This window comes from Falco naumanni, chromosome 3 (assembly GCF_017639655.2).
Source record: "Falco naumanni isolate bFalNau1 chromosome 3, bFalNau1.pat, whole genome shotgun sequence".
Taxonomy (NCBI): Eukaryota; Metazoa; Chordata; class Aves; order Falconiformes; family Falconidae; genus Falco; species Falco naumanni.
In genome coordinates, this window is record NC_054056.1 from 76,330,005 (window position 1) to 76,350,459 (window position 20,455).

Below are 20,455 nucleotides of genomic sequence, written 5' to 3' on the forward strand. Positions count from 1 at the left end.
GTATGCAGAGATATACATTCTCCATTTAAGAGGTCAGAGATTTGCTTGTTTTCAAAGCTGTTTACTAGAATTGTAGATGTTTTGGATACTCAGTGTCCAGCAGGAAAAAATAATTGTTTATTGGGAGCAAAATGTTCTAATGGTAATAAAAATGAAGCCTTAACATACTTCGGGCTTATTTGGATCATTTGGGATGACCATCACACACCTTTGACTTAAAAGAAAATTCTCTTGACAGAATCTGAAAACCTTACGTGAATGTTGCAGCAATACATTAATGCTTCAAGGCATTAGTATAATCCATATGAATTATGACTGAAATACTTCTATAACATGTTTGTAAAGAATATGCAATGATTGTGTGAACCTTTTTACAGGATTAAAAACATAGCTAGCGTGAAACCAGTAGTAAATTACACATTTGTATTCCCTCATTGAATCAATGGTAATGACTACATTTACTTAAAATATCTTGCCCATTGTACCGTTCTGTATTTTTATAGAATGAATTTGAAACAAATGTACTTCCTTTCTTTGCCAGGGAGTTTACTTCAACTTTTTCTGTTCTTTTTAGGGCCGTGTGATAAAGGGGTCCTACAAGTTCCATGCCATTATCACAACATTTGAAATGATCTTGACTGACTGCCCAGAGCTGCGTAACATTCCATGGCGTTGCGTGGTCATTGATGAGGCCCACAGGCTGAAAAACAGGAACTGTAAGCTTTTGGAAGGCCTCAAGATGATGGACCTGGTTAGTGTGTACATCTCTTACATTTGCATCTTCTGTGTTTCTATTACTCCTTATCTACAGTTGCATCACAAAGTGAAATAAAAGGTTTTCTTCTCAAGTAAAATCATAAAGTGCTAAGAAAAATGAGGGAATGCACATAAGAAAGTCTTTAAAATACCTAGAAGCATATGCATACCTTCGGTTTTGGAGTGCTGACGTTTCCTAAGTCTCTTCTTTGGTTTAGACCTAGAATTATGTGGATTCTGTTAAGAAAATCAGGGTAAATTCGTGCTTTCCTTTCTCTCTTTTTATGTGACTTACTCCATAGTCATTTCTTCACATAGACATTTATTTAAAGGTATAGTGTGGTCAGGTGGCCAAATACAGGTGTGAGAGTTAAACTGCTGTGCATTAATGTCAACTCTAATTTTAAGTTATTTTGTGGCCATAAGGATGTTCTTTCAGGCTGACTAAGGAAGGGAAAAGTGAGTTGATTTCTGATGCTAATATAAATGTTATCTACACAAAATACATGTATTAAGCACACAGAGAAAAATAAGGTGATGGTTTTTAAAAGTTTTACCATTTTAAAGGCAAAATAATAATTACTTTTTTTCCTGACCAGAAGATTCTTTAAAAATGGGAGAGGAATGCCATCATGCCAAGTTAAAACCTGGAACTCAGGGTGTCTTATTTCTGATGATAAAGAGGAATAAACATTAGCTTACGCAATCACTGGTGACCTATAGGTTGCTTTTAGTTTCTTTTTCCGTTTGTTAAACAATACTTTTCTTGAAGGAGTCTGAAGACTTAGTGAATGAAAGTTTGTAAAAATGCTGTATACAATTTGTTTTTCTTATTATGGTTGCTATTAGAGGAAAGCTGAACTTATAGGTGTGGCTATAGGTGGAGATCAGGGATGTCTTACTCCAGTTCATGTTCTAATAAATTCATTTTTGACCTTGGGTAGTTTCTTAAACTCTCTGGGCTCCTCCTGTAAAGCAGTATGCAGCTTTTACTCTTGTCTCTGCCAGTCTTATGCTCTGTTGTGTGTAGATGGAAAGTAAGACTCTACTTCAGGTTTTCCTGTGTTAGAAACTTACACCTGCCCTGAAGAGATTCATGCACTGAGTCTATTGGAGGTGTGGTGAATCGATGGATTTATACTGGAAGTGATGGGATAAATTCAGCTGTTGTTTTGCCATTTAAAGTTTGTTGTACTTGTGAAACAGCTGGGATCAGTAAAATCTCATGTTTATCTGGAGGAGTTTTGGAGGTGCTTAAGTAGCAGAGTGTTTTCCTGGGGTATCACTGAAGGAAGGCCAGAATACTAGTTAGATATGTCTTGAAAAGACATTTTGTGTCTTTTGTGCAATATGTAAGTAGTTGGGGGGGTGAGGGGAGGGAAGCAAAGATGAGAGATACACAAATATTTTTCTTTCCTATATGTATTTCTCCATTGAAAATTAATTTAGATAGATTCAAAGGCAGCTATTTCTTAACCTTTCAGGAACATAAAGTGCTGCTTACTGGAACCCCTTTGCAAAACACAGTAGAAGAGCTATTTAGCTTGCTTCACTTCTTGGAACCAGGTCGCTTCCCCTCAGAAACCACATTCATGCAAGAATTTGGTGATCTGAAAACTGAAGAACAGGTAAACTTCTCCTGCATTCTTACTTTTTTATTTAGGTAGAGTGAATTTATCCATTTTATTATATCTGAACTTCACTTGTTTTTACAAATAATAGCTATTTACTTTTTGGAAGATCCAAAAAGTTTTATCCCTGGTTTTTTGTTTGTTTTCATTTTGTTAAGTTTTTTGCTTTTGACCAAAAGGCTTTTTGCCTTATCACTGAGGGTTTTATCCTTTGTCCATTGGTCATACAGAAACAGGGAAAGTTTCCTCTCATTGAAATGTGTTACTTGAAAATGGGGAGTGGGGTGTCTTCTAACAGTTGCTGGATGAAAATATTTTTAAATTGTTTGTTCACTCTAAAAAAATGAATTTGTCAGTTGACATTCTTCCTTAAGCCTCAGTATCAGCGTGAGGAGACTGTACTCTGTAACTTCTGTGGAGCTAACATCTGAGAGTTTTATCAATGACTTCTGTGCAAACAAGAACATATTTGAAACGTAGTTTAGCAAGAGGTAACAAATGGAAAGAAAATTTTTTGACTGACTCGGAAACAGATTTCTCAGGCTGTGCAATAAAAGAAGTGCATAAATCAATGCAAAATGAAAGACCTCAGTGCAGCATGTTTTAGATCTAAAATGTAAAAGCTTCTCATGATCATATATGATTTATATATCATGATTTATATATAAAATTTAAATGTCATCTTGTATGCAGGAAAATGTTTTAAAAAGTCAATAGGTAACAGGCCAATCACCTTAACATTAGGAATTAACTGAAGCATGGCATCTTAATTTAGGCACCTTAATTGGGCCCTTTGTACCCTGTGATGAAGTAAATTTATGACTGCATGCATTTTGGTGTGCAGCTTTGTTGGTTTTGTCTGAAAATTCAATTTCTGGTATTTCTAACTTTTGACTGCTTGAATTTGTTAACTTTCTTTGAGAGCAGCTCTTCCATTCTTTCATAGGTAATAGTCTAAATTACAAACCAGCTCTCCCCTAGCCCCTTACCTCCTGGAAAAATCATAGCATGTCCCGCGGGAATCATAGGATATGTTTCCACAGATTGTGCAGGCAGTTGCATGCCAGTCAGAATGGACTCTGACCTGACTAGAAGTGAGCCAGCTCTGATCCAGAAGCCATGTAGTCCTGTTAATACAGTGTTTAAGCTGGAGTTAATATATCCTAACTCTCAGCTTTTGTCTGGCCAGCTCAAAATGTCAGCAGAGCTGAACTGGGAATTTTTGAAGCCATACAGGGAAATATTGCTAAAATAATGCCATCAGCCATGAACAGAATTGGAGCCTGGATTGCTTGGGCCAATAAGTTGTAGAAGAACTACCTTCTTTGCTGACACACCATTAGATGTTTTAGAATTTATCTTTCAAGTGATGGGAGAGATTATGTGTTAATGAATTGGGTTTTCTTCTCCATTCTTTGCAGTCCTATTCCATGTATTTTTTTTAATGGTTCATCCCTTTGTACTAATTTATCTTTTTCTCCTAAAGTTGCTTTATTATTAAGGGGATTATGTGAATTCAGGAGAAAGTGTCTTTGCTGTGCAAAGTGTTTGTGTTTCTGCTGTGCAGCTCTGCATCAGGACATGATAACTATTTTCAGGGTGAATTACCAGCTTTTCAACGCAAGTGGTTTTTACTTTGACAGACTACCTAAAACAACCCTAAACTCCAGTCTGTTTTTATATGGAATATGTTTGAGCTTTTTAGGTAAAGGACTTTACAAAAATCTGACAAAATTTGGTTGTTTTTTGGGTTTGGTTTTGGGTTTTTTTTAAGGAAAATAGGCATTTATTCTCCCCTTCCCTGTTTAGGATATGTCTCAAAGTATATATTGCAAGACCTGGAGACACTAAAATGATCAGTGCGTTAAAACTTTACAAAAATAAAACGTTTTCATTTTGAGACCAAGCCTAAATAGTTTTTCTATTTCAGTGGATGTCAAAACTAGGGAAATAAGAGAAGAATTAGAAGCAGATATATAAAGAAGTAAAACAGCTTTAAACACTGTGTTTAGTGTTCAGAAGTTAACTGCAAAACTCAATCTTACAGTCAGATTTGCTTATATAGCTCTGCTTACTTGGGGTTAGCTCTGGATGACTGGTGTGCAGTACTGTCCTTGTTCAGAAGGATAGTTCTAAGCAAGGTCTGTTTATTAACATGCAGTAAGCAGTAGGGTCGCATGCTAAAAATTTACTTTAGAAATGTATATGCCACTGAGTTAACAAGGAGAACTCAGTCTTTAGGTCACTGAGGAAAGGTGTTTTTATAAATGCTCTCTACATGGGATCTGAGGTAGGAAACAGGGATTTTAGATTTAAGGAAAGTGAAAAATAAATATTTGAAGCCTTGCAGTTTTCAGTCATTTACTAAAGACATATTTCCTAGGTGCAAAAACTCCAAGCTATTTTGAAGCCGATGATGTTGAGACGTCTCAAGGAGGATGTAGAAAAGAACCTGGCCCCCAAAGAGGAAACCATCATTGAAGTTGAGCTGACGAATATTCAGAAGAAATACTATCGTGCTATTCTTGAAAAGAATTTCACGTTTCTTTCCAAGGGTGGAGGTCAGGCAAATGTACCGAATCTTTTAAACACTATGATGGAACTAAGGAAATGCTGCAATCATCCATACCTTATTAATGGTAGGCTGCCTGTTTTTCTCCTCGTTTGACAAATGGTTGTAAGGAAGTTCAGTGAGTTAGAAATTATATTCTAGTGTGACTTCTTACTTATGTATTTATTTTAAGTAGAAAAGTGAGATAACCTTTTAAGTTCTGTTTGGTATGGATATCTGCTAGCCAGGATGGCATTGCTTTTGAAGACATTTTTTCCAAGGCTTCCTAGCCCTGATGGACTTAGCGTTGGTATTGTCAAGATTTCCTTTCTGTTATTTCTGATAAACAAGACTCCAGTTACCATGCAGGTTGTTGGCTGCTGGCGTAAATATGGCAATTTTTTCTTCAGAGTTACAGTTAGCTGCTACTTATTTTCTTGCCACAGAACTTCATGAGATAGTAACTTAAAATTTCTGAATAAAACTTGTGGAAGATCAGGCCTGTTTTTATGGCCACGTATTGTCTGTTGGTTTTCCTGATCTAACTAGTCAGAAAAAAAATATGTAAATGTCATTTTAGACTTCAATGATAAATACTGGCTTTCAGTATGATGCTATTGGTTTTAGATCAGTATTATCCATGGCAAGTACTATAGAATCACAGAATATCTCAAGCTGGAAGGAATCCACAAGGATCATTGAGTCCAATTCCCTGCTTCTGGCAGGACTACATAAAACTAAATCATGTGACTGAGAATGTCATCCAGATGCTCCTTGAACTGTGACAGGCGTGGTACTGTGACCACTTACCTGGGGACCCTGTTCCAGTGACCGACCATATGATGAACCAGCTTGCTACAGCTGTCTGAAGTATGCTAAACTTGAACGTGTTGGCCAAAGGAGATCTTCCCTTTGAGGATGTAACACAAGCCTCCATACAGGGTTCCATTCTGCTAGTTTCCCAGCTCCTCTTCCTTACTGTATATATATGATTTATGCTATGGTTGGTTTAATGCTGGTTGTAAGCATCATGGTAAAGACTGGTTTGTTCAAGAACCATATGTGATTTCAGTTTTTTTATTGTATGGCTTCAATATTGCAGTGCTTACATTTTTTCTTGACATTTTTTGTTTAAATGGGGGGAGAAAAAATGCTTAAACTGATTAATGAAATGACATCTAGTTATATTTCATGCGCAAGCAATTATACCAAAGACCTAATACAGGGTTACTCCAAAGTACTTCAACCCAGTCATGCTGGTGGGCTGCTCAATTTCTAAACTCAGATGAGCATACAGTAAAGTAGTTTTGTCTAGGATGTTTTTTTGTTTGTTTGTTCTTTGTTTTAAATAAATCCATTATATAAATGAGTTTGTCAGAAACTGGTTTAGATGTTTCAGGTTATGAGCTTCTGAACTTGATGCTTTTTACATTTCTTGATCTTCAGCTAGTTTTAACCTTGCCATTATTTTTGCTTTATTTCATGTTTGCTGAAGGAAATAAAGTGAATATTTTGCTGCCGCTTTGTTTTGTCAAATAGAGTTCATAAGTTGCAAAACTTAGTGTTGCCTACAGCAGTGCTTTTTTTTTTCCTCCCCTCACAAGTTTTTTATCATTTATTGTTGTTAAAGAGTGCTGAAGTCCAGTTGGCTATATAGAAAATTTCAAGTATTTTTTGATGACTGTATTTTAACCCTCATAAGGGGAAGTGGGTTTGTCTCTTGAACGCTTTTGCCTTTTGTAATAACCCTTTTATTACTTTTGAATACTTGGACTTGGTTGGTGTCATGTAGCAATATGACAGGCAGGTCAAGCCTTCAGGTTTGAGGGAGAAATAAATAAATCCTGACTATAATTAGCGTGGATGGAACTAAATAAGTATGTTCTTTGTAGTTCTAGGACAGAAAGTACTCTTACATCCTGTAGTTGTCTGAGCCTACAGTTTTGTTTCGTTGATTGATAATTAACATCTTTATACTTAGAGTGATGGCATAAGTTTGTTAGTTCTACCAAGAGGTCTTGCAGTGCTAGTACAGAATGTTGTATAGTGTTCTCCTGATGAACAATTTGTTGCAGCAGCAGGTTCTCGAGACTGAACTGCTTTTATAAAGGTGTCTCTGAATTCTTTCCATTTTTTTTCCCAGTTTACAGGTTTTGTGAACAAGCAGTACTGCATTGTGCATTTGAATATCCAAGTAGAACGCTGTATGTTTTGTTTTGCATCAAAATTGCAAGCAAGTCTTCTAGATAATCTTCAGTTAAGAGCCGTAGAAGGTTATATGATGGAATTAGTGTGGTAGGAGTTGAATGTGAGGTGCTTTTTTATTTGTTTCTTGATTGGTAGATCTGTTCTGTGGAGGGGAGAATGGTGGTCTGCTGAGACTGTCTTTGAGTAGACTTCTCGAGGGAGTTACTGCGTTGTGTGTTCTCCAACCAACTTGGGCAAAGCATTGTCTGTCATTTTTCTTAGAGCTGGACACCTTGTTTTCTCCATAGCAACCATTCTCAAGTACTTCTACATCATTCCTCTTTCTCTGTCTCAGAGAGGCAGCAGTGGGGAGCGCGTTTGTACTTACACATCCTAAAGTGCTGAACACTGGAAACATTTCTTACTCTGTTCCTTTTGCCTTCTTGTGCCCTGGAAGTCTTCCTAATTAGGAGGGAAGTGGGGGTTTCCCTAATGAACGAAGCACACATTCAAACGCCTTGCTTTCATTCCCTACTAAAAATCAGCTAGGATAGGAACTAGTGTAACAAACCTACAGGTGCTACTACATCAAGTAACTTTTTGTGTAACAGGCTACTCAGTGTACATCACTTGATTGCATTTCAAGGAGAAATGAAACAGACAGGGTGGTCTTATACAGTATATGGCTCAGACAGGTTTATTGAAAGAGCAGATTTTTGAAGGTCATGGTCTGTTATGGAAGTGGGTTTTCCTGAGACTGAGCTCTCATACTGAAAATTCACCATTCATTAGACCTGTTTGTGAGTTTGTTGTGGTGTGCTTGGCTTAGGTCGTTTGCTTTTGCACATGCTGTGTTTGCATATTGATTTACTTAGTAATGAAACTTAAATTTGGGTATCACAGTTAACTAAGAAGTAAATTATGTAACTAAGAAAGATGGCTGAAGTTACTGTATATGAACTACTTGATAGCCTACTAGATCCTGAAACTGCCTAAGCTCAGTACGGAATCTGAGATTTACTACCTAAATTCTGGCCGTTTCACAAGGAAGGGAAGTGTTATGATTGAAGGGAACTTGAAGGAGTGTCTGATTGTACTGCTTTCACATGGATTTATTTTTCTTATGTGCAAACCATTAGGATCGGTAATGCTTGGAGTCAGGAATCCAGATAAGGAAAATTCAGGGATGTAAAACTGCCTTCAAGTGCAGTCACATCTTGAGTCTGTTAAGTTGTGTAAAAGCCAGTAGTGCAAGTGTATTGAGTAATACAAAGCTGTCAGCCTGCTTAGGGTGGTGTCTAGTTGAGACACCACGTTACAGTAGGCACTGAACCAGCAATCACACAGGGAGGGTGTGTTTGCATGTTTGTTTACAGGCATCTACTTAGAACTGGGATATGAGAGAGATGCTCAGCAGAAGCCTGGCAGTAAGCTGTTCTTTGCCCCTCCCCCAACCCTCCCACCTTTCCTTGTGTTACTCAAAAGCAGTATTGAAGCTGAACATTACACAAACCAGGAATACTTTGAGCTACATTTTGTTTAAAAAAAAAACACAAACAAACAAAACCCAAAACACACACACACAAAAAAACCACCAAAACCTAAAACAAAAACAAAAAACAGAGGGACTGGAAAACACAGCTCCAAAAAAGGGTTATTTGGATGTGAAATAAGCTTAGAATGAAGATTCCTAACCATTTACTTAGCCAAGAATAGTAATATGATCATTCTTGGAATAGTCCACTGTGTGTAGAAGTGACATAAAAAACGAGATAAAAGCATAGGAGTGGTTGAAGCGAAAACTTGATCTGTAGTCTTTTGGTAATGAGCAGTACAAGGATATATTTGCATGTCATTCATAGGCAAAGAGAGTGGCAAGAAGATCTTTTGACTAATTCTGGAAAGAATGTATACATTGGATAGTTCCATCAAATTGAACAAAAAAAACACATTCAGTGAGAAAAGAAAGGTAAATAGAAGGTAAAATAAATTTCACAGCTGCTTATTCACACACACACATCCCAGTTAGTTTTTTCATTGTTTGAATGTTGATTCTATAATTAATTATGGAAGGATCAGATCCAGGTCATGCACGTGTTTAAGCCTTGTTTTGGTTCTGGAGGCACAGACATCAAGTGTGACTTGTATTCCTTGTATTTTCCTGTGGAAAAGAGGTATTTAAAAATGCGGCAGAAAGTCCATTTGATCAGTTTCAATATGGTTTACTTTTTCATCTTTTCCCCTAATTTTCATTAAATTGAGCGCATCAAATAGTTGTATGAATTTATTTAGGAAAGGGTTTAGTCTTGCTTAAAAGAGGGGGAGAAAAAAAAAAGAATGTTCAAAGTTACTTTTTATTTATGCTGTATTTGTGTATATGTTTGCTTTAAATTTAAGCTTAATATTTTTTATAAATGTTTATTCACATAATGCTTAAAACATTCCTGCAGTTTCTATAGGGTATTGAAGGCGAGCTCATTGTTTATTAATAAAACCCTTTGCAGTGTTCATGTATTGCTGTCCAATCTTTGCAGGTGCTGAAGAGAAAATTTTGGAAGAGTTTAAAGAAACACACAATGCCGACTCTCCAGATTTTCAGCTCCAGGCAATGATCCAGGCTGCTGGCAAGCTAGTACTGATTGACAAGCTGCTGCCAAAACTGAAGGCTGGTGGCCACAGGGTGCTTATCTTTTCCCAGATGGTGCGCTGCTTGGACATACTGGAAGACTACCTCATTCAAAGACGGTGAGAGCAACAATATAATACAATTCTAAATAAGCTGTGCTTTCCTCAGTGGCCACAGTATTTAACCTGTGAGTAATCCATATTGAAAAGGAATGAAATTCAAACACTTCAGACAGATCACTACAGAAAATAATGTAAAGGGAAAAGCATACCTGTAAGTTGCCGGTACTGAGATTTTTGTTTCAGCTGAATACAAAATGACCTCATCTAGAGAGCTTTAAACTTCTTAGTTCACTACTCAGTTAAATGTTTTAGTGGCTCTAGAGTTTTTTAGCTTAAGCTTAAATGTTTATTTCATTCCTTGGATTACAAGTCTGTTCTTTACCAAAAGATGTGAAGCAGGATACAAAGTAGTATGTCTTCCACTGATGAAATTAGTGGTACAGGAACAGTCACTCAGTCTGTTGTAGTTCTTTTGACTCTGTAGTTCTGTAGTTGTGTATTTTCCTCTCTTTCTTTTTTGTTCTTGTTTGTTTGTTTGTTTGTTTTTGTTATTGCATATTCTTACAAAGAAACAGTAGTTCTCCTTATAATGCATCTTCATTTCAGGTACCCATATGAACGAATTGATGGCCGAGTAAGAGGCAACTTGCGTCAGGCAGCTATTGACAGGTTTTCCAGACCTGATTCTGATAGGTTTGTTTTCCTGCTGTGTACAAGGGCAGGAGGTTTGGGCATTAATCTTACTGCTGCTGATACCTGCATCATTTTTGATTCAGACTGGAACCCCCAAAATGACCTCCAGGTAATATTACAAGAGATGATTTTATTGAAAATTTTTCTTTGCCTTTTTGCTGTGAAATTTTCTTCACCTACAAGAGAAATTATCTGTTGTCCCTCTCTTGAAAGTATAAAGATTATTATTTATATTGAAAGCAATAACTTTTAAAGTAAGTTCTTTGTATTGATTATTTTTTTTTCTTCCTTTTGTTACCTCTGTGTATCTGTCTTTGTTTCATCAGGCTCAGGCACGATGTCACAGAATAGGACAGAGCAAATCGGTGAAAATTTACAGGCTGATAACAAGGAATTCTTATGAAAGGGAAATGTTTGACAAAGCTAGCTTGAAGCTGGGCCTTGATAAGGCTGTGCTACAGTCTATGAGCGGAAGAGAAAATGCTACAAATGGGGTGAGAATTAATATGCTAAGGTGCACAATCAACAAATGCTGTGAATGTGTAACACTTTTCTTGCTTGTTTGCGTTTTAGCTGGAGAACATTGGGTTTCAGATGGAGCATGGCATGTTCCCTCAATCCTCATCCATCCATTCTCATCATTCCACCCTTTACATTATGTTGATCCTGGCACTTTTTGGTGATCTTGTAGTCAGCTTTTTCTGGTGTAGCCTTTATGCTTTGGACTTTCTTTTCTTTAGCTTTTTGTCAGGTTAGTAAGTTAAATCTACTCCCAGGAGGAGTTTAGCAGTCATCAGACCTAAAGTAAAGGGATTCAGTGACAATGAATTATTAAATCATTTAAACTGCTCATATAACTTCATCCTAAGCATTTTGTTGTTTGTATTCTTATTTTAAAGGTGACTTCACCATGAATGTTTAATTGATCGACACCACATTATCTTAAGAGTTTCAGTTCTTAAAATGCTAAATAAGAGGACAATCAGTCCAGTTATGCTGTCAGATGTACATATTGTTTGATGTAAAAAAAATAAATCAAAAAAACACTAAACCCTTCTTACATGTTACAGGTGCAACAGCTTTCTAAGAAAGAAATAGAAGATCTTCTGCGAAAGGGGGCATATGGTGCTCTGATGGATGAGGAAGATGAAGGGTCTAAGTTTTGTGAAGAGGATATTGATCAGATTCTCTTAAGGCGAACACACACAATTACTATTGAATCTGAAGGAAAAGGCTCAACATTTGCAAAGGTGTGCATTGGCATTTAGAGGAAAATTAATAAAATATGATCAGGATAAATGGAAGTAGTGTTAAATTGCCTTCTGTGTCAATTTAGCTTTTCAGTGTACTTGTCTTTGATATTTACCTCACAAATGTTGGGATATCTGTATTTCCAGTCATGGTGGTTTCCAGGCTTACCTTTTTTCTTTCTTGAAACTACCACTTTGTAAGTCCTAAGTGTTGTACTTAGCAGTGAAAATAGGTATTATTTATAGCATGCAGTTAAGAAACCAATGCATGTGTTTTCACATTACTAGGCTAGTTTTGTTGCATCTGGGAACAGGACAGACATTTCCTTGGATGACCCTAATTTTTGGCAGAAGTGGGCAAAGAAAGCTGAGCTGGATATTGATGCTTTAAATGGAAGGGTAAGAGCTTTATGATAGTTCTAGTACAATAATGTAATTGTTCAGTAATTTAATTGAAGATTTCTTCCCCTCCCTCCTAAATTTCTACATTTTCATTTTAATTTTAGAATAATCTGGTTATTGACACACCAAGAGTAAGAAAACAAACCAGACTTTACAGTGCAGTCAAAGAGGATGAACTGATGGAGTTTTCAGACCTGGAAAGTGATTCTGAAGAAAAGCCTAGCACAAAGCCTCGTAGGCCTCAGGACAAATCACAGGGTTATGCAAGAAGTGAATGTTTCAGGGTGGAGAAGAACTTGCTGGTTTATGGGTAAGGTTATACAGATTAAATATATTGATTGTGGCTAAAGAACTGAAAATATGGAAATGGTACATAGTAAATAACTCATCCTTCTCTTGGACATGTTCACATAATCTCTTACTCTGTGTAACCTTACCTCATTATGCTGTATACATATCAGTGAGATTTTAAGTTGCTATGTATGTATATATAAAGCTGTTTATATATGTTATTTAGCTTAAAGTATCTGAATGTGTCTCAGATGCCTATGAACTCATTGGTAAAATACGTAGTTCTGTGATGATGATATATGTGTTTCTGGTTTCTCCGTAGTGTAAAGAATTCCTGAGTTACCAAGGTTTAATCTCTTTTCTAAGTGTTGTGGAGAATAATAAAGTGTATTATAAAGAACAATGTGGTTGTGAAATTGACAGTCAATCTAGAGGTTTTCAACATAGATTCTGGTATTTTGGCACCACTTAAATTCAGCTATTTGATACTTTATAATTTTCCCCATTGGATTTACAAATTTGAATTTTATCTCTTTGCAAGCAAGCAGCTGTATTTGACTGCTAATGCGGTGGGCTTCAGAATGACTGTCTTTATTTTAGGAAGTTGCGTACAACAATTGGTAATAATGGATTTCAGGATCAAAATAAGAATGATTCCGTAAATCACATGACTGTAGGAATTGGTTGAATTTCCTATTCGTAGCTTATTGGGACCATTAGAGTTAAACATATGTACTTTATTATTTTGAGTGTAGTTCAATTGCAGCTTTACGAGCAGTGAACTTATTGCCTGTTCTGTAAAATAAACATTCTCAACTCTTTGGTGCTGGAGGTTGGATTCCCTGACGTAACCTGCAAATGCAGAATGCATTAGTGCTAACGCAGGAGGTCCCAACTTGCTTGGTACCAGGAGTTAAACTGAAAGTCACAAATTATAATACCAGTGTCCTGGCTGTTGTATTGAACCTATTTTTCTTATAGCTGGGGTCGGTGGACTGACATCCTCTCACATGGGCGCTATAAACGTCAGCTAACGGAACAAGATGTGGAAACCATCTGCCGGACTATCCTGGTATATTGTCTTAATCATTACAAAGGGGATGAAAATATCAAAAGTTTCATCTGGGATCTGATCACTCCAACTGCAGATGGGCAAACTCGAGCTTTGGTTAATCATTCCGGTATGTCTACCACAATCAAATAATGATGCTAGTAAATAGGAAAGAATTGCTTCAGTCATGCTATGTATTTAGTTTAAACTATAGCCATTCTGACATGTCGTAGGATCTTGTCACATTTTATGAGTAAGGTGGGCTTTGACTTGGTCTGTACTTAAAGGGGAAGACTCCCTCAGACACTTTCTAGAATGCAGTGCTCTTTCCTTAAATCAGTTTTGAACAAATATTCTAGCATAATTTTTAAGTGGCACCTACTGCTGGAGTTAATCTCTTTTGAATTGCCATAAATCAGAAAGCTTGTTTCCTTATGGCTATTCAGATTCATGAGAGCTCTTACAAGAAATATTTATATAACACCATTTTCTGGCTAGTGTGCTGAATTCTTGAAATCTTCACACCTAAATTTGCATGAAAGTTTTGGTTGATTTTGTTATTTGCAATTTTCTGTAGTAAATTATATGGCTGTTCAGTTTTTGATGGTTATGTTGCCCACAAGGGAATTAACATGATAGCGATACTTAGCTTTAAATGTATGTTCGTAATGCAGTTTAGGGTGAGAGCTTTTCTATTTGGATTGTATAAGAAATATTGGGGTTTTATGTAGGTCTGTCTGCACCAGTGCCCAGAGGGAGGAAAGGCAAGAAAGTAAAAGCACAGAGTTCACAGCCAATGCTGCAAGATGCCGATTGGCTCACAACCTGTAATCCAGATGTATTATTTCAAGAAGACAGCTATAGGAAACATCTCAAACATCACTGTAATAAGTAAGTACCAATGAATGTTTCATTTGGAGTTGATTGGGTTTTTTGCTACATGCTTTTGAAAAGTCCATGACTACTTCTGGATATTTTTATAGAATGGAGGGCCATTTAATAGGATGTAAAGGCCATTATTACTTTTTAATTTGGGGATAATCATCTTAACAGATATCTGGGTACTTCTGTAAGCTCTTTATGAGTGATCAGTGCAGTTCTGAAGAAAATTGTTTTCTGCTTACTAAATAAGAATGGAATCAGATGAAGTTATTCTTTTTGCCATATAAAGGAAAGACTATATCCCTACACTAAGTCTATTTCTCTTGACAATTGGCTGTCTTTAAACAAAAGCTGTTTGTTTCTTACTCTTCTTGTGGGGTCTCTCAGGCTGATGTCCTTAAAGTTCTGTTTCTTAGATGTTAAACTCAAATATCCAGTCCTTAGTTTCCAAAGTTTCTTGTAGTAGTTCGTGTGTGTGTGTGTGTTCTCTTTGTTCTTTTTCTCCCTTCTTCTCTTGCTTTCCATGTTATACAGAATATTTTTCTCCTTTGCTTGAGATAAAATTTCTCACTGAGTTGTCTTGCCTGAATCAGTGCCTCGATTTGATTTTTGAAATTCTAAACATACTACTAAACTGAAGGCCTTTGGGGATAAAGATAATTGTATTTTGATTTGGATGTTACGTTGGCTTATTGTTGCATGAATATCTCTTAAGATATTCTCTTCTTTACAAAAAGAAAAAAAAAGGCTGAAAGAATGTCATATCTTAGTTATTTTTATGTCAGCTTCCTCTGATAGCGTCCTGGTTCTCCATCTGAGTTGTGCTTTATTCTCCATTATAGACATTGAGCCCAACCCTTGTCCCAAAAATCCCTTGTTTTGGGGTTGGGGAGGAGGTGGTTTGATTTTGGGGGTTGGGGAGTTGTTTTGTTTTTAAACTTACACTCTTCATTGTATATACACCATACAGATGTAATGCAGCGTTACTGAAAGGTCATCATTACTTTTGTGTTTTAATATACAGTATGTCTTACTAATACTGTTTATTGGAAAGACATTATTGATTTGAAAAGTACCTGTGGCCTGTCAATAGGGGGTGTGATGTGAAGGAGGAAAGGCATTTAAGGGGTTTATTAGCTCCTGTCCAAATGCTAATCAAGCTTAATTCTCAACTGATGAAAACAGATACTTACAGAATTACGTTAGCAAGTGCACTTCCAAGTAAACTGCTTTCTGATTTTTTTCTGAACTGTTAGTCAGATCTGTTATTACATTTCTCTTGCTTGTAAAGTAATTAAATTCCTTAGTGTAACGTTATTTTAATCTCCCAGGTAACATGTCTTCATTACTTGTTATATCACTTTGCAGATCAGACATAAATTCATTTTAAAAATACTGCATCTGTAATAATACAGTAGAACAATTTCAAGGATACTACTCTCCTGTCCTTATGTAACATACATGCTGGTTTAATGCATAGGACTCCTGAAAGGTGCAAAGAACCTCTGGTGGTTTTTTTGTTGTTTTTATGTTGGGGTGTTTTTTTCCTGCTCCTCTTCTTTGGCTTGACGTAACAGCTGTTATTGCTTAATACTAAGATGATAGAGACCCTCAACAGCTTATTTACATAGCCACACAGAGAGCAGGGACACCTTAACTGGTATCATGCATACTAAAAGAAGCAAGTCTGACCTGTTTTGAATTGCAGACATATGACCTTCATTCAAATCCCTGCTCTTCCAGCGTTTGCTTGAATAACATGTAAAACTGGGCATTGCTCTACTTCCATCAAATCTATACTGAGGAGCTCCCAAAACTGGTGGTGGTCTAAATTTTTCATGCAAGTGGGTGATCAGATTACTGCTTCCCTGGTCACCCTTGCTGTACCAGGAGCCGCAGTAATTCAACAGTTGCTGTGATGGATATGGGTACAGTGAGAGGGCAAGCTGAGTAATCTCCGTTTTAGTTGGTACTGATTTTACTTCATGAACTAGGCAGCAGGGGGTGCCCTGAATTGGGTAAACATAGGAGAGCAGGATCATTTTCAGGTAGATACTTTACTTTTTTTAAAGGTTGACCTCTTTTCTAGTCTCCTTGAAAAGCCAGTCTGACATTCTCTCTCTTGCCAGCTTCAAGTATGACCATAACACCTTACAGCGCTTCCAAAAATGACTGTAGTATTGCAGAAATGGGGAAAAATAAACATGGGCAATGAGGATTTTTCACTTCCTTGTAGCAGTTAGGTTGTGCACAGGTAAAATTAAATGGCAGTTTGAGCTATGAAGAGTAAAAATAGTTAATATCTCCCAGGGGAAATGGGGGATTATTTTTTCCCCTCATTCTCGGAAGCAAAAAGTTGTATAATCTGAAAAACCTGACATTCCATATTGAGGGTTTATTGTAAGGTAGTAAAACCAGATTTTATATCTCGTTTATTCCTACAACTTCTGATGTGCTTCCAAAAATGGTATTAAGGCAGCAGCTGAGGAAATTTTATGAGATAATGAAGCAGAACAGTTACTGAAAGCCATCTGCTCAGTTGTTTACAAACTTGCTTCAATACTTCAGAGGCAGTGGTAGAGTACGTGTCTAAACTTCACAAGCTGCACTAGGTAGAACTAAATGAAATGCGCCGGGGCTGGGCTGAGCTGGGTCCCTCTCTGTGCAGTGTAAGCAGTTGCCAGGCAGGCCTGTTGGAAGCCAGCAGAAAGCACCACACAGAGGTGATTATGTGCCACCATCTGTCACGCTTCAAGCCTACCATACAGCATGGCTAATCAGCCTTGGCAGGATGATGGATGAACAGCAGCAGCTGCCAAAAGCCACTGTTGGCAAACAGTCCTGAAGTTAAGAACTTTTTCCCCCCTCTGCCTTCCTCTCCAGGGTCCTGCTGCGTGTCCGCATGCTCTACTATCTACGACAAGAAGTTATAGGGGACCAAGCAGACAAGATCTTAGAGGGTGCTGACTCAAGGTTAGTGCAAGTGCAGGTTTATTTTTTGCTTTATGACGCTGGCTTTTATAAAGTACACATACTGTAATAATGCAGCGTTTAAAGGTTGTTGCACTTTATCTCTTAAATGTCTGTTCTCAAACAGCCTTATTATTTTATCAGGCACAGTAATTTTCTTGGGGGAGGAAAATGTGAGAAATTACAGAAGTGGATTTTCAGTTCTGCTAATATTTAAGGATCATTCTGTCTCAATTTAAAAAATAAAAAAAATACATACTAAGACCTTAAATTAATCTTATTTGGAATAGCCATTGGCATTCCACTCCCAAAATAGCCTGATCTTTGGAGTTTTTTGTGGGTTTTTTTTTTTTGGTTTTCTTTTTAGTTTGTTCAACCATCCTAATTATTTTTCAAGGTATTTCAATTTCGATGTTGTGTTTGGGTGTTTTTTCCTCATTCAAAATTCGTATTTACAGAACATTGTGAACCACTTTTTTTTTTTCTTCAAACATCTTTGTCTAGTAATAGCTTTGAGAATGTATATAATGCTGTTTTCACAGTGAAGTAGATGTATGGATACCTGAGCCATTCCATGCTGAAGTTCCTGCAGACTGGTGGGATAAGGAGGCGGATAAATCCCTTTTAATTGGAGTATTCAAACACGGTAAGTGATGTCTCACTCTGAACAAAACTCAGTTGTAAAGCTTTCTGTGTGTAGGACTGTTCAGTCATAATATTAACAAGCATTGTTCCAAAGAACTGTTGGCTTGTATCTCCCTTTTTTTCTTGCCTGCATTAAAAACCTAATATGAGCTGTAAATATCAGATGCTGTTTTTAAATGTTTGCAGAACATTTGAGAAGAAAACATTACTTTCATGGCTGTAAATAAAACAAAACCATATTTGTTTAAATAATAGCCAAATAGTAAGATAGATCTCCATAAACTTTGCTTCCAGCACTGCTTCACTTGCTAACTCTGCCAACCAGTGTCAAAGTGGACGGTGGGCTTAACCTCTGCTATTAATCTGTACAAGTGCCTCCTGGGCTTTGTTCCAAGCAATATTTCACAAATGTCAGTGTTGAGAACTCCCGGCTCCCTTGAGTGGGATGCAGCCTTGTTAACTTTGAAAGGCTGGGGATGCAGAGCTGGCATGATATATACAGTGAGCGATTCCTGATTATAATCCCAATTCTCTGGAGGTCGCAGAGGTATTCTCAGCAGCCCAGCCTGACTAAAGGGGAGAATGATGGCTTATAAAACCTTTCATGATTACAGTTTGGCTTGAGGCTCTACAGCAGTTAGGAGCAGTGTGTTGTAGTACAAATCCTAATTGAATTGTGCTGTTCTGCCTATGTACAGCAGCTCTGTGTTGTGGGCTCAGCTGAGGCAAGTCTAGTCTAAAAATCATTTTCCTGCAGTGCACTGTTGGGATCTGCCATTTTCCATCTAGTCAACTTGGGCAGTAAAAAAGCAAACAGCAGTTTGAAAACCATAGAGGGAACAGTGTCATCTTACTGACATGCATCATCCTAAACCTAATAAGACAGGTTCGTTGGCCTTACGTATAACCCATGTATACAGCATTTTTGCAGCCTACATTGTGAGGGTTCCAGCAGGGCTGGAGCTATAGAAAGTACATGTGTGTGTGTTCCCATTTGCATCTGCACGTTTCCAGTAGGGAGTATTAAATGTGGAGAACCACTGTGAAAGTTGTGTAGGAAACTTGAGGTTTTTCACTTGTGAAAGATTTTTAGTTCACCTTATAAAGACATTAAATTGAGTTCTTTCTTCAGTATCCTACTATTTTTTAATGTTACTGATGTGAAAATACTTCTGTGCTGATGGAATTTGCCAATACGTAAAATTCATTACGTGAATGAAATGGGTTGTTTCCAGCACGGTGACAGCTTCATTATTTTATTTAAAAATAAGTAAATTAATCTAGAAAATTGTACTTCTGCTCCCTAAACCTGTTCTATTCACAGCTGGTCACAGGTTTTAAAAAAATTTGTCTCACACTCTGCATGCAGGTTATGAGAAGTACAATTCTATGAGAGCTGATCCAGCGCTGTGCTTTCTGGAGCGGGTTGGCATGCCTGATGCAAAGGCCATAGCTGCTGAACAGAGAGGGACAGACATGTTAGCAGATGGTGGTGATGGGTAAGGAGGACATGAAAAAATTAATAAACTTTATCAGCATTGTATATGTTGGCATGAATTCATATGTCATATTTTTCTTACATCTTGCCTGAGGATCTGAAGTGATTGTATGATGTAAAATGTACATAGAACTGTTTACACAGTTGAGCATGAAATGCGAATGTGTAATTTGGTACACCATACTGATCGCTTTTGTAGCTTTTTTGCTTTTGTCCAGAAAATCAGCCTCCTCTCAAAACCAATATATTTCTTGAAAAAATTTCTTTTAAATATTTTATAGTGGTGAATTTGACAGAGAGGATGAAGATCCAGAATATAAGCCAACCAGAACTCCTTTCAAGGATGAAATTGATGTAAGAACTTCCAACTTTCTGTAATTACAAAGTTATATAATTATAACTGATTCTCCCTGTTTATTTTCGTGTGCACCTCTTCATTTTAAGAGCTACCAGATAAACACACCTTACAACAAAACACTTGTTTGCGGCTGTGTTTGGGAGATGATGTATTTTTCTCCTGAAATGATAACATATGGTCAAGACTGAAAACTAAAATAACTTCTCTCTTCTCCCCAAGGAATTTGCAAACTCGCCTCCGGAAGACAAAGAGGAGTCCATAGAAATACACCCAAGTAAGAGTATAGCAAAGAAATTAAAAGGCAAAAATGCACCATTTAGTGAAGGGTGGACTGTTCATACTGCCACATGAGGGGATAGGTGGTGTTTTGGGAAAACATCACAGTAAGCTTTTTACTGCCAAGTCTCTTCACATTTCACATCTTTCAAAACAATTATTTACTGTCTTTGCATAATCCACATTATGGCTTTCTGGATTTCTAATCACATAGTAGAAACTGTGATGATAAAGACCGGATGTTTCATAATGCAGCCGTTGATGGTTTTGCTGAGATAATATTGGAAGTTATAGATATGTTGTTTCCTCAGTATGGAGGAAAACTG

General features: G+C 37.1%; 1 protein-coding gene across 7 annotated transcripts in view; it reads left to right on the top strand.

Annotated features, from left to right (window-relative positions):
• CHD7 (chromodomain helicase DNA binding protein 7) overlaps positions 1-20,455 on the top strand; it is a 132,478-nt gene that overhangs the window by 102,545 nt on the left and 9,478 nt on the right. For all 7 annotated transcript variants that reach the window (XM_040587304.1, XM_040587311.1, XM_040587310.1 and 4 more), the window contains 16 exons: positions 575-751; positions 2,241-2,384; positions 4,771-5,026; positions 9,660-9,870; positions 10,420-10,615; positions 10,833-11,000; positions 11,577-11,756; positions 12,045-12,155; positions 12,263-12,468; positions 13,431-13,630; positions 14,232-14,391; positions 17,266-17,355; positions 17,895-17,998; positions 19,367-19,496; positions 19,777-19,849; positions 20,073-20,127. In XM_040587304.1, coding sequence (XP_040443238.1) covers positions 575-751; positions 2,241-2,384; positions 4,771-5,026; positions 9,660-9,870; positions 10,420-10,615; positions 10,833-11,000; positions 11,577-11,756; positions 12,045-12,155; positions 12,263-12,468; positions 13,431-13,630; positions 14,232-14,391; positions 17,266-17,355; positions 17,895-17,998; positions 19,367-19,496; positions 19,777-19,849; positions 20,073-20,127 — 2,461 coding nt within the window. The remainder of the gene's footprint in view (positions 1-574; positions 752-2,240; positions 2,385-4,770; positions 5,027-9,659; positions 9,871-10,419; positions 10,616-10,832; positions 11,001-11,576; positions 11,757-12,044; positions 12,156-12,262; positions 12,469-13,430; positions 13,631-14,231; positions 14,392-17,265; positions 17,356-17,894; positions 17,999-19,366; positions 19,497-19,776; positions 19,850-20,072; positions 20,128-20,455) is intronic.